This window comes from Natrix helvetica (genome assembly GCF_964273705.1).
Source record: "Natrix helvetica genome assembly, chromosome: Z".
NCBI classification, from domain to species: domain Eukaryota; kingdom Metazoa; phylum Chordata; class Lepidosauria; order Squamata; family Natricidae; genus Natrix; species Natrix helvetica.
The window spans coordinates 83,615,359-83,638,483 of record NC_138554.1 but is presented as its reverse complement, the minus strand read 5'-3'; the positions used below and the strand labels follow the sequence as shown (position 1 = coordinate 83,638,483).

At 42.2% G+C, this 23,125-nt stretch overlaps 1 protein-coding gene across 5 annotated transcripts in view; it reads left to right on the top strand.

Annotated features, from left to right (window-relative positions):
- ZDHHC3 (zDHHC palmitoyltransferase 3) overlaps positions 1-23,125 on the top strand; it is a 103,849-nt gene that overhangs the window by 35,155 nt on the left and 45,569 nt on the right. For 4 of the 5 annotated variants that reach the window (XM_081933365.1, XM_081933364.1, XM_081933366.1 and 1 more), the window contains one exon: positions 22,344-22,673. In XM_081933365.1, the coding sequence (XP_081789491.1) occupies positions 22,368-22,673 (306 nt within the window). In that variant the 5' untranslated portion in view covers positions 22,344-22,367. The remainder of the gene's footprint in view (positions 1-22,343; positions 22,674-23,125) is intronic. The other variant, XM_081933368.1, reaches the window with a different exon arrangement.

Sequence of the window (23,125 nt, the reverse complement as noted above, 5' to 3'; positions counted from 1 at the left end):
GTCCTTCCTGCAATGCTCCAGCTGCTCAGTGGAGCGTCGCAAAGGCGCCATATGTTCCGTGCATGTGCACAGAAGCGCTGAAGAGCTCAAATACAGGTAAGGAGCTCGGGCCGGTGGGTGGGCCCTCCGGAGGACCGTACCAGAACGGTACCCGGTGCTTCCGGCAGGCACCGGTATGCCCATACCGGGGTGTACTACCTGCAACCCACCACTGTACTGGACCTGTAGCAAATGCAAACTTGCTACTTTCTGGAGAAGATGAGAAGACGGAGAGTAGGCTTTCTTCCTCCTCAAGTAGGAAGAAGTGAGCAGTATCTTTCTAAACAACTATGGCAGGCTATGGTGGTAAGTGGAAACATCAATTTAATTCAGCGAATAGTAAGAGATTTCATAGGTTTATTATTTTGCTTGCTGAGCTTTGTTTTTCAGAAAGTGGAAGAAGCAGGAAGGGAGCAGGAAGGCAACTATCATGGACCTAATTCTGATCAGCAAAAATGAATTGGTTGATGGACTGAAGGTGTCAAGCACCCTGAGGGAAAGCAACCACATCATGTTGGAGTTCATAATGAAAGGAGAGGGAAAGGCGAGGCAAGTCAATTATGTCTTCAGGAATGCAGATATTAATATAAAGCAAAGGATGGGCACTACATTATAGCCTGAAATACTAAAGTAGCGATAGCTAGAAGGACCTTTGCTCAACTTTGTGTGGTGTGCAGGTTATGCCATTTCCTGGGTAAGGAGGCTTTTCACTTGGTCACTCATGCCCATGTCATCTCCCATTTGGATTATTGCAATGTGCTCTACATGGGCTACTCTTGAATCTTTAATTGGTACAGAATTCGGCTGTGTGGGCAATCTTCAGTACCCCAAGAACAGTGCATCTAACACCTTTATTGAGTGAATTTGCATGGGTGCCAGTTTGCTTCTGGATCCAATTCAAAATGTTGGTTATGACCTTTAAAGCCCTACATGGCAGAGACAAGATTACCTATTGAACTATATTCATCTCATTATATCAGTCTACCCCACACTCTCAAGTAGGGAAGATATGTTGCAGATCACATCAGCTAAATAATAATAATAATAAATATTTATTTCTTAGCCGCACCCTCTCCCGAAGGACTCGGGGCGGCGTACAATGAAACATATGAAATAAATATGTGGACAAAACAAACATATAACAGAGACATATACCGAGACATACACAAGGAGGAGGTCGGCTGATAAATAAAACAATTAAAATACAGTATTTAAAAACCCCTAGATAATTAAATATAATTAAAATACCCAGTAAAAACCCATCAGGAGCGATATGGTTAGATCAAAGTTGAGCCAGGCCAGCTGCTTGGAATAGGTGGGTCTTAAGCTTAATACGAAAGGAGCGGAGGTCAGAGGTATTCCTAATATCCGGAGGGAGGTCATTCCACAGGGCTGGGCCCGCCACAGAGAAGGCTCTACTCCTAGGCGCCGCCCCCCGATACTGTCTAGTGGACGGCACCTGGAGGAGGCCCTCTCTGTGCGAGCGGATTGGTCGCAGGGATGTATGGGGCAGAATACGATTCCGCAAGTAACTAGGTCCTGAGCCAGAATTCCGATTGGCAGTATATAGGAAGAGAACCTTCTTTGCCGTTGCCATCAATCTTTGGAACATTCTTCCCTTATAGGTGAGAGTCCCCATTCTCCTTGTTTTTCAGAAAGACATAAAACCATGGGTCTGTGGCCTTGTTTCGTGCTCACAGAAGAGCAAGTAACCGTGGGGCTATTTAGCACCTTGAAAGCCTTTTCCCTGCCTTTCAATAAACTTTAATGTTACTTTTAAATCCATCTTTGCCTTTTTAAATAGTAAATTTAATATATTATTTTTATGTTTTAATATTTTTTACTTGTATACTGCCCAGACTCCCTCTGTGAGAGGGATGAGCAGTTTCAAAAATTTGATAAACAAATAAACAAACTGGGTAGTGGAGAGCATCTCAGTGTTCTCTACCGTGATCTTCTGAGTTTTTCTCTTTGAAGGGTGTTTCTGTCCCTTGGGGCAAGACAGTTACCATGATGGACACATGTGCGTTACATGATACTGCAATTCAGGGGGTTTGCAACTGATTGAACAAATGCACACATTCGTGCTCTTACTGCATTATGTAAAAAAAAATCAAATCAAATCTCTATAGAATCTATCCTCGACCAAGTACTAGTTTACCTTTTTATAAATAACACAGAGAATGGAATGTAAAAGATGCTTATGGGTAACATCAAGATAGAGGGATTGAGTAATCCTAAAAGGGTTAAATTAAAATACAAAATGAATGAATATGTATATTTTAATTTTATGTGCTTTTAATTAAATTATTTTATCATAATAGTAAAATCTAATACAAATTAAATTAAAGAAGAAAGTAAAGAGTGTTGAAAAGGGAAAAGAGAAGAATAGAAGTGTATTAACAAAAGAGAAGATAAATACTGTATTTTTTGCACTATAAGACACTGTCCCCCCCAAAAAAGTGGCTGGAAAGCACCTGATGGGCGGTTGGATCAGCCTCCCAGAATACCACCGATTAACTGTTCTAGGCAGCAGGGATTGCTGATGCTGCCAATTGCTGCTGCCATAGGCGATGGCAGCAAATAGCAATCATCGATGGTGAACGGTGATCGGCAGTGGTGGTGGTGATGGAGTGGAGCTCATTGTCACAGGCACTGCCAATAAATTGACTCCAAGGCCCCTCTCCTCCCAATTGAATGGCAGTATCACTTTTAGGGATCTGACACTCCCCCTCTCTCCCTTTTTTTTTCTATTGTTGTTGGTGTATATTTCAAAACTCAGTTTATGTTTCCTTGGGATGGTATTTCCACCAACTCAAATATAATTTAGTATAATTTCTTATTCCCTTACCTTCACTACTCTACCCTAGTTATGTCCCCCCCCCCTTTATATCTCGCTCTTGAATATATACTTATATATTTAATGTTTTCTTTTCTGTCTTCCCCTTCTCCCCCCCTCTTTCCATTTAATAGTGAATTGTCTGGGTACTTTATCTTCTCCCTACTTTCTTTTTTAGCTTGCTTTCTCTAGCCAATCATAAAATCTTCCCCATGTCTTGAAGTACTCCGATTCCTCTTTATCCTTTATTTTCATTGTCAACCTATTCATCTCTGCACAATCTACTATCTTTTTTATTATCTCTTCATCAGTTGGTAGCTTATTTAATTTCCAATTTTTGGCAAATACAATTCTTGCTGCTGTAGTTACATATATAATCAAATAAGTATCCTCTTTCTTGAATTTCTCTGGGATAATACCTAGTAAAAATATCTCTGATCCAAATTTTATTTCTTGTTGTAACATTTTCTTTAACCATACTCTTATTTTAGTCCAATATTTCCTTGCTTTTGCACATGTCCATCACATATGATAGTACAAACCTATTGCTCCAACATTTCGCTGACTTGTCTTTAAACATCTTTGCTAATTTTCCCGGCGACGTGCCATCTGTAAAACATTTTGTATAAGTTTTCTTTATAAGCTGTTGGCATGGTTAATTTATAATTCGTGTGGCCAAAATTCTTTGCCCAAGTTAACATTGTATCTTTAACCACTTCTTCTAGCCTAGTTCTTAATAGGTGGCTATATATATCTTGCATATGTAATTCTTCCGCCATAGTGAAAAATGTTTTGGGTAAGGTTTTTCTCAGCTTCTTATTCATCTTTGTAGATTTATAGTCTATTCCATTATTTACGATGGCATTAAAGTCTCCTAATATACATATATCTTCATAGTCATATTCTATTATCTTTTTGTGTAGTTTCTCAAAAAATTCTTCTTGTTTGTCATTTGGGGCATATATTGCCACTAATAATATCTTTTTCATGTTTCATTGTTATTTTCACCATCAGTATTCTCCCCTTCCCATCTTCAAAAATTTTATTTGATGTATTGTCTTTCTAATATATAATGCTATTCCCTTTTTGCTTTGGTCAGCCAGAGTCTTATATAAATTATCTACTTTTGCCTGTTCCAAAAATTTCCATGTTGCTTTCTAATAGGTGCTTCCTCTAAGCATATAATGTCCAAGTTCAGTTTCTCTAATTTGTTAAATGTTCTTCTTTTTATTGCTGAGTTTAATCCATTTAAATTAATGGAGATAACTTTTATTTCTTCCTCCATGTCATTGGTTTATAGGTTTAGTTGATCTAGTCGTTTTTAGCTCCTTCTGCTCCTTTGTCTCTTTGGACCGTGCTCCTTCTCTTAGCGCTTTTTCTTCCTGTTCTTTCTCCATCTCCCTTTGATCTTTTCCCTTAGCTTCCTGGCATTTAGCTCCTCTCTCTTCTCTTACCAGCACTCCCTCCTGTGTTGCTATATGTTGTTCATAAAATAATTCTGCTTTCTCTCGTGTATCTAGTCTGTACCTTTGTTCGTGCCAGTTTACCAAAATCCCTTCTGAAACAAGCCATCTAAAATTCACCCCTTTTTTGATCAGACTCTTAGTCAGAAAGTAGAATTCCTTTCTTATTTCTCTGACCTTCCTTGGGACTTGCTTCAATACCACTATCTCTCTAGACTTATATTTTATTGTGGTACTTCTTGCTGCTTGCAATATTTCATTTTTTAGAGGTTTTTTTGACAAATCTTACATGTACCTCTCTGGTCAAGTTGTTTCTAATTGCATATCTTGTATATGCTCTAAATGCCTTATCCATTCCACCTAGAATATATTCCTTACTCATTTCTGTAGCCGCTGAGAGAATTCTGCGATCTTCTCTGCTAAATTCTCTCCTTTCTCCTCTTTTATGTTCTGGAGTCATAGATAGAATTCAGATTTTTCCATCTCCCAAAATACACTGGCTTCATCTTGCTTTTTATCTATTGCTGTCAACCTGTAAGCCATCTCCTCCACTTTTTTCTCTGTTATTTCTGCCTTTTCTTCCACCTTCTGCAGTCTCTGTTCGTTTTTACCCATCATTTCCTAGACTTCTTTTTTTTTTTTTTTTGAAAATTTTTTTATTGGTTTTTACAAATTTTTTAAAGGAAAAAGGGTAAAAAAAGGTATTAAAATTTTTGGCTACATCATGCAGGAGGAGGTAATCCCCCCAAGTCTTGCAACTTTTATAAAGAAAAATAGAAAAACATCAACATTTGAATAAACATTGGCAGCTTTTGATTTTACATTAAATCATCAGTATATTCAATCATTTTTTGTATCACTTCCAACAATTACATTATAACAATTTTTGTGACCTGAGTCTTCTCAGTGTTGGATCCTCCCCCCTGTCTGCTGGCAGAGCCTCGGCCCCTCTCTCCTTCATATCTTGTGTACTGTCCCCTGTTTCGTCTAGGAGGGCATTGTGTTTTTAAATGAAAGCCTCCGCCTCAACAACTGTATTAATTCTAATTCTGCTGCCCTCCCAGAAAATCAGCATACCTTCTGGCAATAACCATCTAAACCAGATGTTAGGGTTCTAAATACCATGCAGAAATAAATCATTGTCCAAGGCAAAACATCCTTAAAGGTCCAATTTATTTTACAGGCAATTTAGCACCTCTATGGAAAATTCCAACTCTGAATTACATCCTGTGGGTTCACCCAGTTGAAAGTTCATGATCTATCCCCACACCCACAAATCCATCACATGTTCCAATCATCATCTTCCACGCTGGCATGTACACCCATCTTCTTCCGGCCAGGTGTCGAGGTGCAGAGACAAAAGACGACCTTGAGCTTCTAAGAAAATCCATAACAATACATTCCACAATCCTACTCCTTTCTATTCCCCCCTCCCAACTACTATACCAATTAAACAGCATGAGAATTTATTAAAAAGTGTGGCAGGCCAAAGATCCTAAAAAGAATATAACTACAGGCCTGACACCAGACTCCTTTATTATATAATTTCTTTGCTAAAGAGGAATATTTCTTCCTTTTATCTCTTACTTTCTTTGGAATCTGTTTAAGAATGGTTATTTCTTTGTCTTTATATTTTAATGGTTCCCCCCTTTGAGCTCCTAGGACCTCATCTCTTGTGGTCTTTCTAAGAAATTTAACATGGATTTCTCTTGGAATATTGTGTGTTCTAGCGTATGCTGAGTTGATCCTATAAATCAGGTCAATATCCCACCACAGCTGTTGTTTATCTCTTTTAATGTATTCTGCTAAGATTGTAGTCATAATCTCCTTAAGATCTTCATTCTCCGTTTCTGGCAAATTTTGGAATCTAAGGAAAAAAGACATCCTTTCAAATTCCATCTTTATCATATGGTTTTCAAATTCTATATTCCCCTTCTGAATTGTCTTAACGTCCTCCCTCATCCCAGCCACGCCCTCCTCTAGTACACCTATTCTCTGTTTATTTTGTGTAGCTTGTTGTTGCGTTTCTCTGAGCTGGTCATTTAGATCTGTCAATTGTTTTTTCAATTCATCCTGTCCCTTTAAAAGAGTTTGAAGCATTTGGTGAACAGATAAATCCTTTGGACTATCTTCGGGAGCTTTAGGTTGTAGAAATGACGCCAGTTGTGTCTGTTGGGTGATCGGGCTGGACGTAGAGGATGTCGCGGCTGAGGATGCCTTACCAGGCGGTAATTTTTAGGGCCCATTATGAAACTCAGAGATAGCTATAAGTCTGTCCAAAGAAATGGCGTCTGTGGAAAAGCACAACCGGGAGAGATCGCAAAGCAGGCAAGCCCAGAAGAGAATGCTAGTCTTCCTGTGCAGCTCCAAGCCAAATAATTGAATCAAATATTCCAAATCCAAGGGAAATACGTGGTAGGAGAGGCTCCTGGAGGTCTCTGGGGTGTAAAATAGTACAAAGCCAGAAAATCTTTCAAGAGAGGAATCTCATTCATAAAGGCAAGGAAGAAGGAGGAAGTTGGCCATCTTGGCTCAGCCTTCACAGGAGGTCAGAAAGCAACAAGTCAAAAATTCCCATAAATAGTTTAAAAGAATCAACTCAGCCATCCTTTCTCTCGCAACTGTAGTAAAAAGTCATTCTCCCATTGCTTAAAGGAAGTGAAAGTAAGTTTTTAACTCTCTCTCTCCTCCGAGATATTACGAATGCCACTTTTCCGAGGGGGGGTGAACTCCCCCCCCTCCAATCTTAACTCTTCCAGAGATTGAAACAAAGCTTTAAAACGACTGCTGTTCATCAATTGGATAAATTAGCAAGAGATTTGGGGAGACTTCCCACCTCACCGCACTTCAGCTGTAGCCTTCAATTAATTGTTTCCTTCCAGGCTCCGCTCTGCAAAGACGTGCGGCGACATAACAGCGCCGCCGCGCACCTCCCACACTTCCGAGCTCCTGGGGCGAAGCTGGAGACCCCCCCACGGCTGCTGCCAATCCAGGGGGTTCCAACAAGCCGCCCTGCAGCAGGGAGCCCCTACAAGGCCCCCTGTGCTCCCAAAGGGAGCCCACCAAAAAGATGGGTAGCGGATGCGCACGTCCATCGCCTTTGGGGACCGGAAGTCGTCTCTCATCATTTCCTAGACTTCTTTCAATTCGTCTTGCACCTTGTCCATTTTCTCTTCTACTCTATTGATATGCTCCTTGAGATCCATATGTATGTCTAGCTCCAAAGTAGCTTTGTCTTGTTGCGTTACTGTGCGTGTTGCTTTCTGTGTCGCTGAACCAGGTGGGGTGGCTGTTGTCATACACATCTGTTTTCTATAGACAAATCTATAAAACATTATTTTTCAGTGTGAGCAAAAAGTCTGTAAAGGGTTACCAAAAGTAACAATATATCTTGTTTTAACTGGTTTTATATTTCGTCCTTTTACTTCCAGCAGTTTTAATCTTTAGTTCATTTAAATATTGTCATAGGGTTTTATTTTTCATTTCTTCTTTGTCTTAGTGCACATAGTTCTTCAAAATTTTAATAAGCCTCTCTTGAAAATTAAGTAGAAAAACTTATATAGGTAACTCTCTTGCTTTGTCATTTAATACAATAACAGAATAACATAATTGGATGGGATCTTGGAATTCTTCTAATCCAACTCCCTTTTAAATTTGAATTATTCTTTTAAATTTTAAAGCATCAACCAACTTCTTTTGTAGATTTGGTGGAACATTCTTTCTAAATTGTTCTCTAATTCATTTCTTAAGTAGCTCAAATACATGGAAGGCAGGCACCAATTTTGAAAAGATAAAATGTAAACTGATAAGACCATAATAATGATAATTGTTAATTTGGGCAATATTTGCTCAGAAAGTTGTTGGAAATGTAAAAATCAAGTAGCAATATTTTAACATATTTGGTGGAAATATAAAGCCCAACTATTGTCAACTATGAGATAATTTATTGCAAAATGAAATCATGAATGTTTTCCTTTCTACCATTTATTTTTCTATTGTGTATTATTAAAACTAGCTGCATTTTATTGTCTTTATATACCAGGTTTCCCCAAAAATATGACCTACCCTGAAAACAAGCCCTAGCCTGATTTTTCATGCATGCACCTAAAATAAGCCCTAAACCCAAAATAAGTCCTAGTTAAACCCTGCCCACCAACTGGTTGTCCGAGATAGGTTGAGGTGTAGGCTTAAAAATCAAGCTGGGGTGGGAGGGGAGGAGCTTTCCCATGTGCCCCACACCCAGTTACTTTAGGAATGCAGTAGCCAAGCTTCCCATGCCCCGACACATGTAACTCTTCTGAGTGACATGTGATAAGACTTTTTTGGTAGCTGCAAGTAGTAGGATGCGAGTGGCTGATTCTTCCTGCTTTAGCTTGGTTGTATTGTAGTAACACTACCTGATACGTTCCCCTCTCCAACTCTATTATACCAGATGATTTATAACAACTCTTTTTTTAAAAAACAAAGTTTTATTGGTTTTTTTGAAAAATAATAGGGGAAAAGGTAGTGGAATGGTTACAAATTTTGGCAGTTGCGATGTGCGGTAGGTGCCCCCTCCCTCCATACTCATAATATACATTTACACAAAATTCATTACTAAATAGTAGTATATAGTCAGCATATAAGTTCAATTAATAATTTCGAACAATTTATGTCAAGCAGATTTTCTTATTCATTTTTGTGATCTGAGTTTTCTCGGTATTGCCCCATCTCCCCCCACCGCCAGAGCTCCGGCCCCTCCCGTGTCCTGTATGTCTGTTGTAGGATCATCTGGTTTTTCTAGGAGAGCTTTATTTTTTTCCATAAAGGCCTGCGCCTCTATGGGTGTATTAATTCTAACTCTTGTGTCCTCCCAGAATATTAGCATACCTTCAGGCATCAACCATCTGAACCACACCCCCTTCTGGTATAGTTTCTTCGCTAACTGCGAATAGCTTTTTCTTTTCTCCCTCACTTTCTTGGGGATCTGTTTCAGAATGGTTATTTCCCTATCTTGATATTTCAAAACTTGCCCCCTTTGTGCCCTCAGAATTTCATCTCTTGTAGCTTTTCTAAGGAATTTAATATGAACCTCCCTGGGTACATTGTGTGTTCTAGCATAGGCTGAGTTCACCCTATAAACCAAATCTAGTTCCCACCCCATCTGTTGTTTCTCTTTCTGAATGTATTCAGCCAAAATACTTGTCATAATGTCCCTTATATCTTCATCATCTGTCTCCACCACATTTTGAAATCTAAGGTAAAAGGATATTCTCTCAAATTCTATTTTCATCTGTTGGGTGTCAAGTTCTTTGTTCCCCTTCTGCACCCTCCCTCATCTCAGCCGTCCCACCCTCCAAAAGATCCAGTCTCTGTGAGTTTTTATTAATTTGGGCCTGGTTCTCTTTAATTTCTTCTTTCATCTCTTTTAATTGTCTTTTTATTTCCTCTTGTCCCTGTAGAAGTTGTTGAAACATTTGTTGGAATTCAGTCTCTATGATTCTATGTTGCATCAAAGCTGTTATCGTTGATTGTGTACTGGGACTGGATGTTGTAGATGTTGAGGCAGAGGCAGCAAAGCCAGGTTTCCCAGGAGGTGGTTTTTTACGAGACATTGTTTGTAGAATAAAGAGTTCAGTCAATACAGAGAGTGATCAGTCAGATAGGTAGAACAGCCAGGAGAGTCCAGGGGATTAAAGGTCCAAGCAGAAGGTGATTTTTCTAGTTACACTGGCAGTAAGATAAAGTTTTTTCAGACCAGGGAGTCCAAAAAGTAGCAATCAACAAGAGATTTATCTGAGTAGCACTGAGACAAAGACCGGAAGCCTGGAGTTTTAAAGGTGGAGTCAATTTTCACAGTTCATAAAGACAACGGAAGTGAGCCATCTTGCCCTGCCAGCTTCGGGTTTAGAGGCATAACAAAGTTTTCAAAGTTTCCAAAATTTCCTGATCATCATTGTGTTGTAAAGTTAAATCCAAAATTCGCTTTTAGTAAGAGCGTGACATCATTGGCTGGCTCTCCCCCTCCTCCTTCCCCTGGGGCTGAGAGCAAAATTGTTTCAAGCCGCCTGTCCGGGGGGGGAAATCCCCCTCCCTCCAGCTGCGCTTCTCCAGCCAAGCCGAAAGAAAAGTTTAAACTGCTGGCAATTTCTCCAGACTAGTAAAGGGAATGGAAGGGAGTTTTCACCTCACCACACCGCAGCCGCGTCCTTCTGCTCGTTTATTCTTCCGTCAGCCTCGCAGCGAAGACGCCGGAGTGTCTCGCCATCATGCTCCCCAGTGCCTGGAGCGAGGCGGCCCCCCCAGCTGCCACTGATCCAGGGGATCCCACGCGGTGCCGCCCCTCCGGCAGGAGCCTCTACGGGGCGTCTTGTGCCCCCCAAGGAGTGGGGAGCCCACCGGGAAAGTGCGGGGCGAGCAAAGCTTGCCCGTCGCCGTCAGCTGCCGGAACCAGAAGTCTAACAACTCTTGAAACTCATACTGTCAACCCTGAAACTGTTCTGGCTATGGGAGTTTTCCTTTTTCTCTTCTGTAGTTCTATTAGGAGTTGTTTCACTTTACTTCAAGCTTGACAAAGCTTGGAGCTGAGGGGGGGGGGAGTTTGTGACTGAAATAAACTAGTGCATTCCTTGGTCAAGGACATTCCAAGTCCAACTGGCTGGAGGTGGAGGAAGGAGTTGCCTGGTAATCAGCTAGTGCCTGGATTGGATAATGTTTTGTGAGAAAGTGAAACTTTCGCTTTTATCTAGTTGGAAAGCCCGGGAAAGCTCAGAGTTGGCTTTCATCAGTTGTTGCCAAGATGATGTCTCTAAAATAAAAATCTGTTCTTTGAGAATCTGCCTCAGAGTTTTGTTTTGAAATGGGGTCATTTCTTGAAACTCTGACATTAAGCCAATTTCTCAGCTCCCATGAAGTTATTCTCTGAGGTCCTGAGCCCTGGCTGCTCACCTGGTGTATCCAGGGTAGGAAGACTCAGGGAAGATCTCAGCATGGAGGAAGAAGGGGAGGTGGAGAGGTGGCATATCCCCTCAGGCAGGCAGTGATTAGCAGAAATTGCAACAGAGACCATGCAACCTGACACCCAGCCCAGGGCCTGCATTGAGATGCCGCTTACCGGAGGCTCAAGCCAGGTGGAGGATGGATTCCAGAGCAAAGGCTTGCCTCGGGGACCAGAGAGGTGTCGGCTGGGGATGCCATAAAGGGAGCCTCTTCCCAATGTGCTTCTTTGGACAAGAGGTGGCCATGTGCCCAGGTTCGTAATAGAAACACAACCCCCTTGACCATCATCTATTTTTCTCAGTCAGCAACAGGTAATGTCTGGTTGTGCTTAATTCCATGGGCTCTTCCTGCGAAGCTGGGGTCCCACACATGACCGAGACTACCCGGGTCTCCTGTGAGGCACGGCAACAGCCTTGTTTCTGTAACCGAGTATCAATCTGAGGCAAAGACGGATCAGTGCGTTGAAATTCGGAGGAATATCGATCCAGACCAGCTCATCCTGAAACTCCTCTCACAACCCATCCTGGAAGGTGTCCGTGAGTGCAGCCTCGTTCCAAGCCGAATCCTGACTAAGCAGCCTAAACTCACTGATATATTCCTGAGGAGGGCGCTGGCCCTGCTTCAGATGTTGTGTAGCAGTCTGCATCTTAATGGGTTCCTCATACATCAGCCTGAGGTGGTCGCAAAACCCCTGGAAATCATCCAGCAAAGGGCTAACCTGGACCAGCAGGGGCGTGGCCCAGTGCGCCACAGAGCCAGAGAGAAGGCTAATCATAAACCCCAGCTCTCAGGCATAAAGAGCTTGCATTGTCCCAAGAATGCTGGAAACAAAGCTTGGTTGCCATCGAATTTATCAGGCAATGCCACTGTACATTTACTCCAAGGAGATGGAACAACGTGAGCTTGGAGCTGAGCAATCTGGGCTGCCAGCATAGCTACCTGTTGAGTGAGCTGAGCATTCTTTGTGAACCCCGAGAGGTGGAAGAAGAGGAAGCTGAGGGGCTTTTTAGCTAAATGTTTTATATTGTTTTTAGGGGGTTCTGGAAGGGAGGGGGGATAACCAGGCCAGGAGGGAAGCCAGTGCCAGACGAACAGGTGAGTCCAGGAGGGAAGTGAGCGGAATGGGGGGGGTGAGGGAACAAGCTATTCCAGTAGAGGGTTGTTTTATTGCAACGGTCGCGGGGAGGGGGGGATGCAAGGACAAGAGAAGATCACAAGGTCGGTTGGGAGACCGTGGCTGCTGGCTACGCCCGGTCGTTTGTACCAACCCCCGCAACATAGGTGGTCGGGAACTACAGAGACAGGGCCTGCGGCTGATGCTTTGCAATGCAAGGTCCGTGACCAATAAGGCCCCCCTCATTAATGAGTTGATCTCCGAGGGGGAGCTGGACCTTGCAGGAATAACGGAGAACTGGTTGGGTCGCGAAGGTGGTTTACCCCTCGTGGAAATGTGCCCACCAGGTTTCCATGCATTCCATCAGCCTCGGGCCCTGGGTAAGGGTGGAGGGGTGGCGGTAGTTATACGGGATGGCCTAGAGCCGAGGGAGTTCACTGTTCCTCAGATATCCGGGTGTGAGTCACTTGGTGTGAAATGGGGCCCAGGGAGGCAGTGGGGTTTGCTGATTGTATACTTGGCTCCTCGCTATACGTCAGCAGCCCTGCCCGAGCTCCTCGAGCTGATCTCGGAGACGGCGGTGGAGATCCCCAAACTTTTAGTTATGGGGGACTTCAACCTGCCGTCGACGGGAGCAGCATCCGAGGTAGCTCGGGAGTTCATGGCTTCCATGACAGCCATGGGCCTGACCCAACTAATTCAGGGCCCCACACACGAAGGTGGTCACACACTGGACCTTGTTTTTGTATCTGAGCAGTGGATGAGTGATCTGGGAATAGGAGATTTAGATATTACCCCCCTGTCATGGTCAGATCACTCATGTCTCCGGCTAGACTTCCCTGGCGCTACCCCCCACCGCGAGGAGGCGGAGCCAGTTCGTCCAAGCTGGTACCGCCCCAAGCGCCTGATGGAACCAGATAGGTTCCAGACGGAGCTTGGGCCATTACCTGTAGCCCTGACCCGTGCTCGGTCGGAGGACCTAGTGGCCGCCTGGAATAGGGCGACGGCTGGGGCCTTGGACCGGGTTGCGCCTTTGCGACCTCTCCTACGGCAGCGACTCACCCGGGCACCTTGGTATACCGAGGAGCTCAGGGTGATGAAGCGCCATAGAAGACGTCTAGAGAGCAGGTGGAGGTCCTCACGCTCCGAGTCTGACCGAACACAGGTAAGAGCCTATTTATGGACCTACCTTGTGGCATTGAGAGCGGCCAAACGTAGACATTGCGCCGCTCTTATTGCGTCTGCGGATAACCGCCCTGCCGCCCTGTTTAGGGTGACCCGCTCCCTCTTGGTTCAGGAGACGCGGGGGGCACCCTTACAGGGAAGAGCAGAGGAGTTTGGAGAATATCTACAGAACAAAGTCGCTCAGATCCGAAGCGGATGGGCCCCCTCCAGTGGTCTGGACGGGCCGTCAACAGCGAGTCTTGTGAATCCACTCTGGGAGGAGTTTGACTCTGTTGCCCCCGAGGATTTAGACAGGTTGCGTGGACGGCTACGACCCACCACATGTTCATTGGACCCGTGTCCCTCCTGGTTGGTACTGGCATCCTGGGAGGTGACACGAGGCTGGCTTCTGGGCCTGGTGAATGCCTCGTTGGGGGAGGGATCCTTACCATCTGCCTTGAAAGAGGCGGTGGTGAGGCCCTTACTCAAGAGGTCTTCGCTTGACCCAATGGAGCTAGCTAATTATCGTCCAGTCTCCAACCTTCCCTTTCTGGCGAAGGTTGTTGAGAATGTGGTGGCACAGCAATTTCCACATCACCTTGATGAATCCGACTATCTAGACCCACGCCAGTCCGGCTTCCGACCCGGACACAGCACAGAGACAGCCTTGGTCGCATTGGTCGATGATCTCTGGAGGGCCAGAGATAGAGGTTATTCCTCTATCCTGGTCCTATTAGACCTCTCAGCGGCTTTTGATACCATCGACCATGGTATCCTACTGCGCCGGCTGGAGGGGATGGGAGTCGGAGGCACCGTTTTGCGGTGGTTCGGCTCCTACCTCTCCGGCCGGATGCAATATGTGTTGACGGGGGGGGGCAGAGATCGACCCTGAGGCCACTCTCTTGTGGAGTGCCGCAGGGGTCGGTCCTCTCGCCCCTTCTGTTCAATACATATGTGAAGCCGCTGGGCGAGATCATCCGTGGTTTTGGGGTTGAATACCATCTGTACGCTGACGACACTCAGCTGTACATTTCAACCCCGAGCCACCCCAACGAGGCTGTTGAAGTGATGTCCCGGTGTTTGGAAGCCGTCGGGGTCTGGATGGGGGACAACAGACTCAAACTCAACCCCTCCAAGACTGAGTGGCTGTGGCTACCGGCGCCTCGGTTCAGCCAGCTGACCCCATCGCTGGCCATAGGGGGCAAGCAATTGCCCCCTGTGGAACGGGCGCGCAATTTGGGCATCCTCCTAGATGCCCGGCTGTCAATGGATGACCATGTGGCAGCCGTGGCAAGGGGGGCGTTCCACCAGGTTCGCCTGGTGCGCCAATTGCGCCCCCTTCTGGATCGGGATGCCCTACATACAGTCACTCATGCGCTGGTGATGTCTCGCCTAGACTACTGTAACGCTCTCTACATGGGGCTTCCCTTGGGACACGCCCGGAGACTGCAGCTAGTCCAGAACGCGGCCGCGCGGGTTGTCATGGGGAGCTCTAGATACTCCCATGTAACACCTCTCCTGCGCAAGCTGCACTGGCTACCTGTAGTTTTTCGGGTGCGTTTCAAGGTCCTGATTACCATCTTTAAAGCGCTCCATGGCACAGGACCTAGTTACTTGCGGGATCGCCTCCTCCCACATACATCCCTGCGGCCAATCCGCTCTCACAGGGAGGGGCTTCTCCAGGTGCCGTCCACTAGGCAATGCCAGCGGGTGACGCCAAGGATTAGGGCCTTCTCTGTGATGGGGCCAACCCTCTGGAATGACCTCCCCCCCGATATCAGAACCACCACAGACTTCCGCTCCTTCCGACAAAAATTGAAGACTCACCTGTTTCGATTAGCTGGCCTGGCATAATTATAATTGTGACAACTGTTACCTCCTGGAAACATATTCTTACCTGGTTATTTATAGGGTACGGTTTTAAATTTAATTGATTTTAGGGTTTTTAGAATCAGATTTATATTCTTCCGTACAGTTCTTTTTAAATTTTTAACCTCCTCCTTATGTGTATTTATATCTGTATTTATATTTGTATTTGATACTTATTGTTTGTTGTGTGGACTGTACACCGCCCCGAGTCCTTTTCGGGAGAGGGGGCGGTCTAGAAATTCGAAGAAAATAAATAAATAAATAAATTCTCCACATGAAGCTCCATATTAATAGAGGCTTGTTGGGGCAGGAGACAAAATTAACTTAGGCTTCCCAAAAATATGAAGCTGACTCCTTGTCCCTATAAAACCCATTTTATTTATTTTAAAGTAAATTCCTCTCCAGCAAAGTCCCAGCCAACAGTCTTTCAAGAGATTTCACAACTACAAATGTGTATCAGGCTTTGAGAGCTGCCAGGGCAATATCTTCCAAATGCCACTCTGTAGCAGACAATACTTGGCAAGAAGTCAGGAACAGATCTTCACCCTAATGAATTGAACTAATTGTCTCCTGCAAACTTCCCTCCCCTTTCACTCCTCTTTATTCCCTATGGGAGGGGACATTCACCGTTCATCTGTGGCTTTATTCCCAAGTTGACACTTGTTCCTTAGCTGTTCCCTTCTCCTGGCAGCTCTGCGCATGCGCACACTGGGAACAGGCTCCATCTGTTTTTCTGCCCCACTGATGTCCGACTCCGAAGGCAGCTGATAACTGTTAGATGGCTACAGGAAGCTAAAACTGTCAGTTGGCCCTGATCCCCCTTGAAAGGTCGCTGAAAGAAGGAAGGCCAGATGACAGAACAGTGCCAAGCAAAGTGAGAGAGCTGCTGTCATCTCAGTGCCACCTCCCAACAAACCTCAGGTTTGTTGGGGAGAATACTGGGACCTGACGGAAATGTTCAGCAATGAGGAATGTAACGTACTACATACCTCCCCACCCGCCCACAGACTGTGGCATAGAGATTGTATCAGGGTGAAACTGCCTAAGCCAAGGATGTACCCCATGACCCCAAAGGAGATGAAGAAGCTAAGAGAAGACATCGACACCAACCTGGGCTGTGGATTTATCCAACCCGCTAAGGAGCTTCCCCAGATGGGTCAATGAGGCTATGCATAGTCTTCAGGGGAATTAATGCCATATGTGTGGGGAACACCTACTGACATCCTCTCATGAAGAACATGTTGGCTCACCTAGTGAAGGGGAAGGTGTTAACCAAACTGGACCTGTGAGAGGTGTACTGTCGGGTGTGAATCAAAGAGGGGGAGGAACTGCCCTTTGGAGAGCTTCCAATGCAAAGTGATTCTTTTTGGCCTGCAAGGAGCCCCGGCTGTGTTCATGAAGCTAATAAATGAAGTGTTGCACAAGCACCTGTATAAAGGGATCCTTCTGTACTTAGACAACATTCTCACTTTCACAGAGACACTAGAGTTCTTTGAAAATCTGCCTCGGAGTTGAAACCTTAACACGTACATTATATGCCCCATTTTCCTGAAAATAAGACCTATCCCGAAAATAAACTAGCATATTTTACATATTTTACTCTAGCCTAATATAAGCCCTACCTCCAAATAAGCCTTATTTATAAGCATGTGCAGCTGTCCAGCTGCACATTCCGTCTGGTTGCTCACAGTGCCACAGCCACAAGGTGTTGCAGGGTGTGTGTGTTGAGCTGCACCATGCGCCCCACACGGTCCCCGCAGCCAGGCCATTCATGCTCTGACACTTGCCTCTGACATTATGTGCAGCAGGAGCCCTTATGGCCACTGGCCCACTTGTTCTGCTTGCTTTCTGTCACAATGGAGAAGAAGGCCAAGTGGTGTGTTAGTGCAGCAGTCCCGAGGCAAGGCAGGGCAGATATCAGGGGGTGGATGGCTTGACTGCAGGAGGCCTGAAGTAAGCTGATGTGGGGCGCATGAGGCAGCTCCACCCCATTGACTTGCCGTGGCACCAGCATGTCACTTGACCTCCTGCTCTATTGCAGCCATGAGCAAGCAGAAGAAGTGGACCTCCAGTACATGGGGGGGGAAATAAGACACCCCCCCCCAAAAAAAATAAGTGCTAGCACTTATTTTGGACCCAAAAGAAAATAAGACCTGGTCTTAGTTTTGGAAAACATAGATATAAAATAGGATACAGCACTGTATATGCTAGAAAATGAAATATTTGAATACTAATTCGGTGGCAAGATGTAATTGTAGAGAATTCCATGCAAGGAAGTTGGTTAGTATGGAAAGGGGGAGAAAAATGTGATTATTTAAATATAGAAAATGAGTTCGCTATTGGAAGATGGGTGGAATTTTAAAGATTATTTAAAAAACCTGAGCAAGTGAGTACTTTTAGGGATTTAAATAATAGAAGTTAGAGTGTGAAGTGCTTAGAGTCAGTAGATATTTTTTTATATTCTAACTAAGCTCCTCTAATGCTAATAAACCTTACTTTATTAAGAAAAAGGACCTGTGTATGAATCTAAGCAGTAGATTAGGAACCTGAAATTTGGATATGCTATGGCGGGGGGTTAAACTCAAGGCCCAGTGGCCAGCCCCTGTCCGTGGGGTACTTAGATCTGGCCTGCAGGGCCGCCCTGAAAACAGTGAAGGATCTGTGCCTCTACCAGCAAAACAGAGCTCAGGAGGGCCACGTGTGGCCCTCCCCAGCTCCATTTTCACTGGCAGAGGGTTGTAAGAGGCTGTTACAGCTGAAAACAGAGCTCAGGAGCCCATTTCCCCTGGCAGAGACCTCGGACCACCACAGCCCCCCCCCCCCAACCCAAGTGATGTCATGCTCCCTGGCCACACTTAATAAAAGTCTAGCTTAATAAAAGCAAGAAAGTAGGTGATAAAGAAGAATACTGGTAAAAGGTGAATTATGTGGCAATTAAGGCAATTACTGAAAATAGTAATTTATTAAACTTGTATGCCACCAACTTTCAACAACTCTAGGTGGCTCACAAAGGAAGAAATTACAATAAAACCAATAAAAGATATAAATAAAAGATTGCAATTCAGTGAGGGATCTCACTCCCCCAGCTCAAATGTCAGCTTTTTATAGTACTTCTATACAACAGCAGAAGGGGACATCTGATTCTGAAGGGGTTGAGGGCAGGTATGCAAAGGGAAGGAACGTTTCCAGGGTTCTGACAGATGTTATAAACAATACAAATACAATACAGAACTTCTTTGTATCAGAGTTGTTGCTTACGATTTTTACTTTATTTATTTGATGGCATAAAATATTTCAGAAGCTCCTGTGGACATAAGGAGATTTGCAGTTACTATATTGGTGCTACCTACTAAATTTTCACTGCATTGAATACTTTTGACAAAAAATAAATGTAAGCAATATTATAGTCAATCATTAGTTTTGGATTCTTACAGAGATGTAATCCAGAACATAGTTTAGATGTTTAAAATTGCTTAATAAACATGCTGGCTGCAGTTGATATGGTCCAAAACAGTAGAAATACTTCAAAAGCCTGACTGATCAGTGTATAAACATATTACCAAAAAATTGATAAAACAAGATTTATTTCAACAGAGTGGCATCTTCTTTCAAGCACTTGAAGCTCTTTATTTATTTATTTTAAAAACTTTATTTTTATGCATGTATGTATAGAGGTAGTCCTCAACTTAAAACAGATCATTTAGTGACCATTAAAGTTACAACGCAACTGAAAAAAATGGCATAATCATTTTTCATAGTTACAGCCTTTGTAGCATCCCCATGATCACATGATCAAAATTCAGATTTATTTATTTATTTATTTATTTATTTATTGGATTTCTAAACCGCTCCCTCTCCCAAAAAGGGACTCGGGGCGGTGTACAGTCAAATAAAATGCATAAAATACAATAATATAAAACAATTAAATACTGACTCAAGCATCTGAATTTTGATCACATGATCATGGGCTTGCTACAAAAGTTGTACCTTTAATGTTACAAAGGTGGCACCTTACAACCATTGCTGTGTCCCAAGGTCATGTGGTTCCCTTTTGTGAACTGACAAGCAAAGTCAATTGGGAATCCAGATTCTTAACAACAGAATCACTAAGTTATCAACTGCAGTGATTCACTTAACAACTGAGGCAAGAAAGGTAATAAAATAGGGCAAAACATACTTACATGTGTCTCACTTAACAACAGAAATTTTGGGTTCAATTGTGGTTGTAAGTCGAGGACTGCCTATATATGTATACACTATTAAATAGAAAATACCTACAGGAAAACAATGTCATCCTAGTGACTTTGTAAGACTGCAGCTAGAGATTCTTAAAGATGGCCTACCACCGTTGTTTGTTTATCTTTCCTCTAATTGAAGCATATATAAGTACTTCCTCACATTGAAAATTGGAGTTTAAGGCTGCCTCCTAACCCCCAGCAAGATGGATGATCACCAAACTACTCATAGATAAAGCATTGCATGTTAACTTTTGAACTCAACATTATTTGCCAGGATCAAAGAACTCTACTTTTTAATATGGAAGTAGTACATGAAACTGATCTTTGTAGCTGTTGAAATATTTACCAGATTAGGCCAAATAGTTACTATACCTGGTATAAATAATCTACTTTAGATATGGCTACCTCAATATCTATTCATTGGTTTAACATGGATTAAGAACTATATGAGCTTTCCACAAAGTGGTGTCTTCCAGACACGTGAGACTATTGTTCTATCTTTGGATAACAGAGTCACATTGGCCACAGATGGTTTACCAATAGTCCTACCATCAAAGAGCTTCATGTTGGGAAAGGCTGTAATTGTCAGGAGTTGTTCTCAAGAGCACCATCAGATTGAAAAATATCTGTTTCTAAAAATGAATACTTGTTGAATTATTTTACATCATTTTCAGTTACTGTTAGTAAATATCTGTAAATATCTTGGATTTAGTGATTATTTAGTTTTGAAATATTAATGCAGTGATCATAGTCTGCCTAGTTCCTGAAGCAATATTCAGTGGAACTGTTCCAATTCCCTTCCAAAGATCAAAGTACTATTTTACCTGCCTCCTTCTGTTAATTTATTAATTCCAAAAATATGTCTTTGGTATTCAGTAATGTATTATTTGATTATAAATTCAACTATCCTTTAAAGCTAAGGTGAAAAGCCTCAATATTTTGTTCATTGTCAAAACAATTATATAAATGTTGAATAGTTAATTTTCAATTACTTAATTGGAAACTAGTGTTGTGGTGTAATGTATTCTAGACTGCAAAATAAATATTGTTTTTTAAATAGGAATTAGCATTAAATTTTCTATCAGTAGATTATCCTTGTATTAAAAATATAATGTAAGATGGTTAATTATAATTAAATTCCAGTTAAGGCTAAAAAATCTGGCAGTATAGAATTAAAAGCAACTGCTGGTTTTTAAGAGTTCATTTTGCTCTAGTCTCCCCATGACATATACTTGCTACTTTTGTTGTTAGACTTTTGTATCTGGGCAAACAAGTTTTGAACAGTAATATCCATTCCTTGACATTGAAAATGCTTCTCAGTTAAATTTCTGGCTCTTTCCATTATCAAAATTTCAGCAATCAAAACTGCGAAGCCAATTATTTCCTATAATAAACTGGTTCCACAGCAGTTTTGGAGGGCTGATAAAAAAAAATACCATATGAGCTGAGACTGTGCCCCTGTGAGCATGGGGCCATTGAAACTGTAAGTCACATCCTGCTATACTGCATCTTCTATAAGGACTCATGAACTCAATTTATAACACCTTACCTAATAAAATATCAAAAAATACTGATCTTTTTTACATGCAGCTATTGTTATCAGATCAGTACGAAGCAGTTTCTCTGAATGTGCCCAAATTCTGCTATGCTGTAATAAAATTAGGCAAACTTTTAACTGCCTACTATTAATCTACCACCAATCTCAATACATTATTCTCTCTTATTTTTATTTTTAACTATTATTGTTTAAACATTTTTATTAGTCTGTTATTGTAGTAAAAATTATTTGTTTGATTGATTAAAATAACTTGGATTTCTTGAGATTTAAACCTAATGGTGAGATGTTATAGTCTGGATTAAGAAGCCCACAGAGTATAAGAAGGTCCTTAATACCATTCCTTATTGTCTTTTCAAAATTTAGAATTATATTAATAGAGTACAAAAAGTATTTCATAACTCAACTTCGTTCATTCAAATAAGTAAAAATGTACTTTTTAATTATATGTAAGTAAAATATATATTTTATTGAAAATAAGCCACAAAGATTAATAACATATTCCATCTTTAAATCTCCTTTAAGTTATGATTTGGGGGCATTGATGTAAACATTCATTAAGGTGAAGCTCACTAGACTGCTAGACACTCGCTCATAAGTTTGAAGTGCATTATGTGATTTTTCTTTATGATAATGGTAAATACATATTGTATCTTTTTTAATCTGCTTCACTGAAGTTGATAGTTTGAGGAAAGCTGCTTATTTCATAAAGAAATGTATTTGTATTTTTACACTAAAGTATAAACCCTTAATTATAGCTGGGTTGTCAAATTTTAATATTGTCAGCTTCCAGAAACCGAATTACTCCATAATTAGAAGAATTACAAATCCTTCTACCATACATGATTGAACAATATCATGTGCTTGTAGTGTTTCTGGTGAAATTCAAGTTTCATTAAGATTAGTCTTCTACTTCAATGTTTATCTATATGATGAAAAGCTACATACAAGCCAAATCATGTTTTAGATGGGGGATGCTAATATTTTATCCTTCTTTAACATCATCATTGCCATCATTATCTGCTGCTAGAAAGTTTTAATCTTTATTTGGTTATAATGTGGAGAACTTTTTTTTCTTTTCCAGATCCAAGAATGGACATTATAACCTATGATGATTACTCCAGTTCACCGCTTCAGAGATATTGAGAGGAAACCAGAATATCTTCAACCGGACAAGTGTGTCCCACCTCCCAGCCACAGTTCCTCAGGAACAATGTGGTTTATTCGAGATGGTTGTGGTATTGCCTGTGCAGTTATCACCTGGCTCCTGGTATTTTATGCTGACTTTGTAGTCATCCTCGTAATGCTGCTTCCATCAAGAGACTATATTTATAGTGTAATCAATGGAATAGTTTTCAATACTTTGGCATTCCTGGCTCTGGCTTCACATATGAGAGCAATGTTAACAGATCCAGTAAGTTTATTACTTTAAAAAGGTTTCAAACAAATGTAAAGGCTTAGAAAAAGAGCAGCAAGAATATTCACAAAAGCACATTAAAGGATGTAAGAATACTTAGAAGAGAAACCTTAAGAAGGGATTTGGCAATACAATTTAAATTTCTAAAAGAAATCTAAACAAAAGATGTTTAGATCTTCATTCCATGCTGCAAGTTATAGGAAGTTCCATGCTTTTGTTATAGGAAGAGAGATTGAAATGGAATATTAAAAAACTAAAGAGCTTAATGAAGTAATTTTTTTCCTGCGAACATATTTAAGAAAGGCTGAGTAGCCATCTGTCAGGAATGCCTTAATTTGTATTCCTCCAGGTATTTGGGATTTAGATTCAGTAACATAAATGACCTTTCCAGCTTCATGAAGCTAAAAACATGTGACTCAGTTGCCTTTTCTCTTGGTTGCTTTGTACCA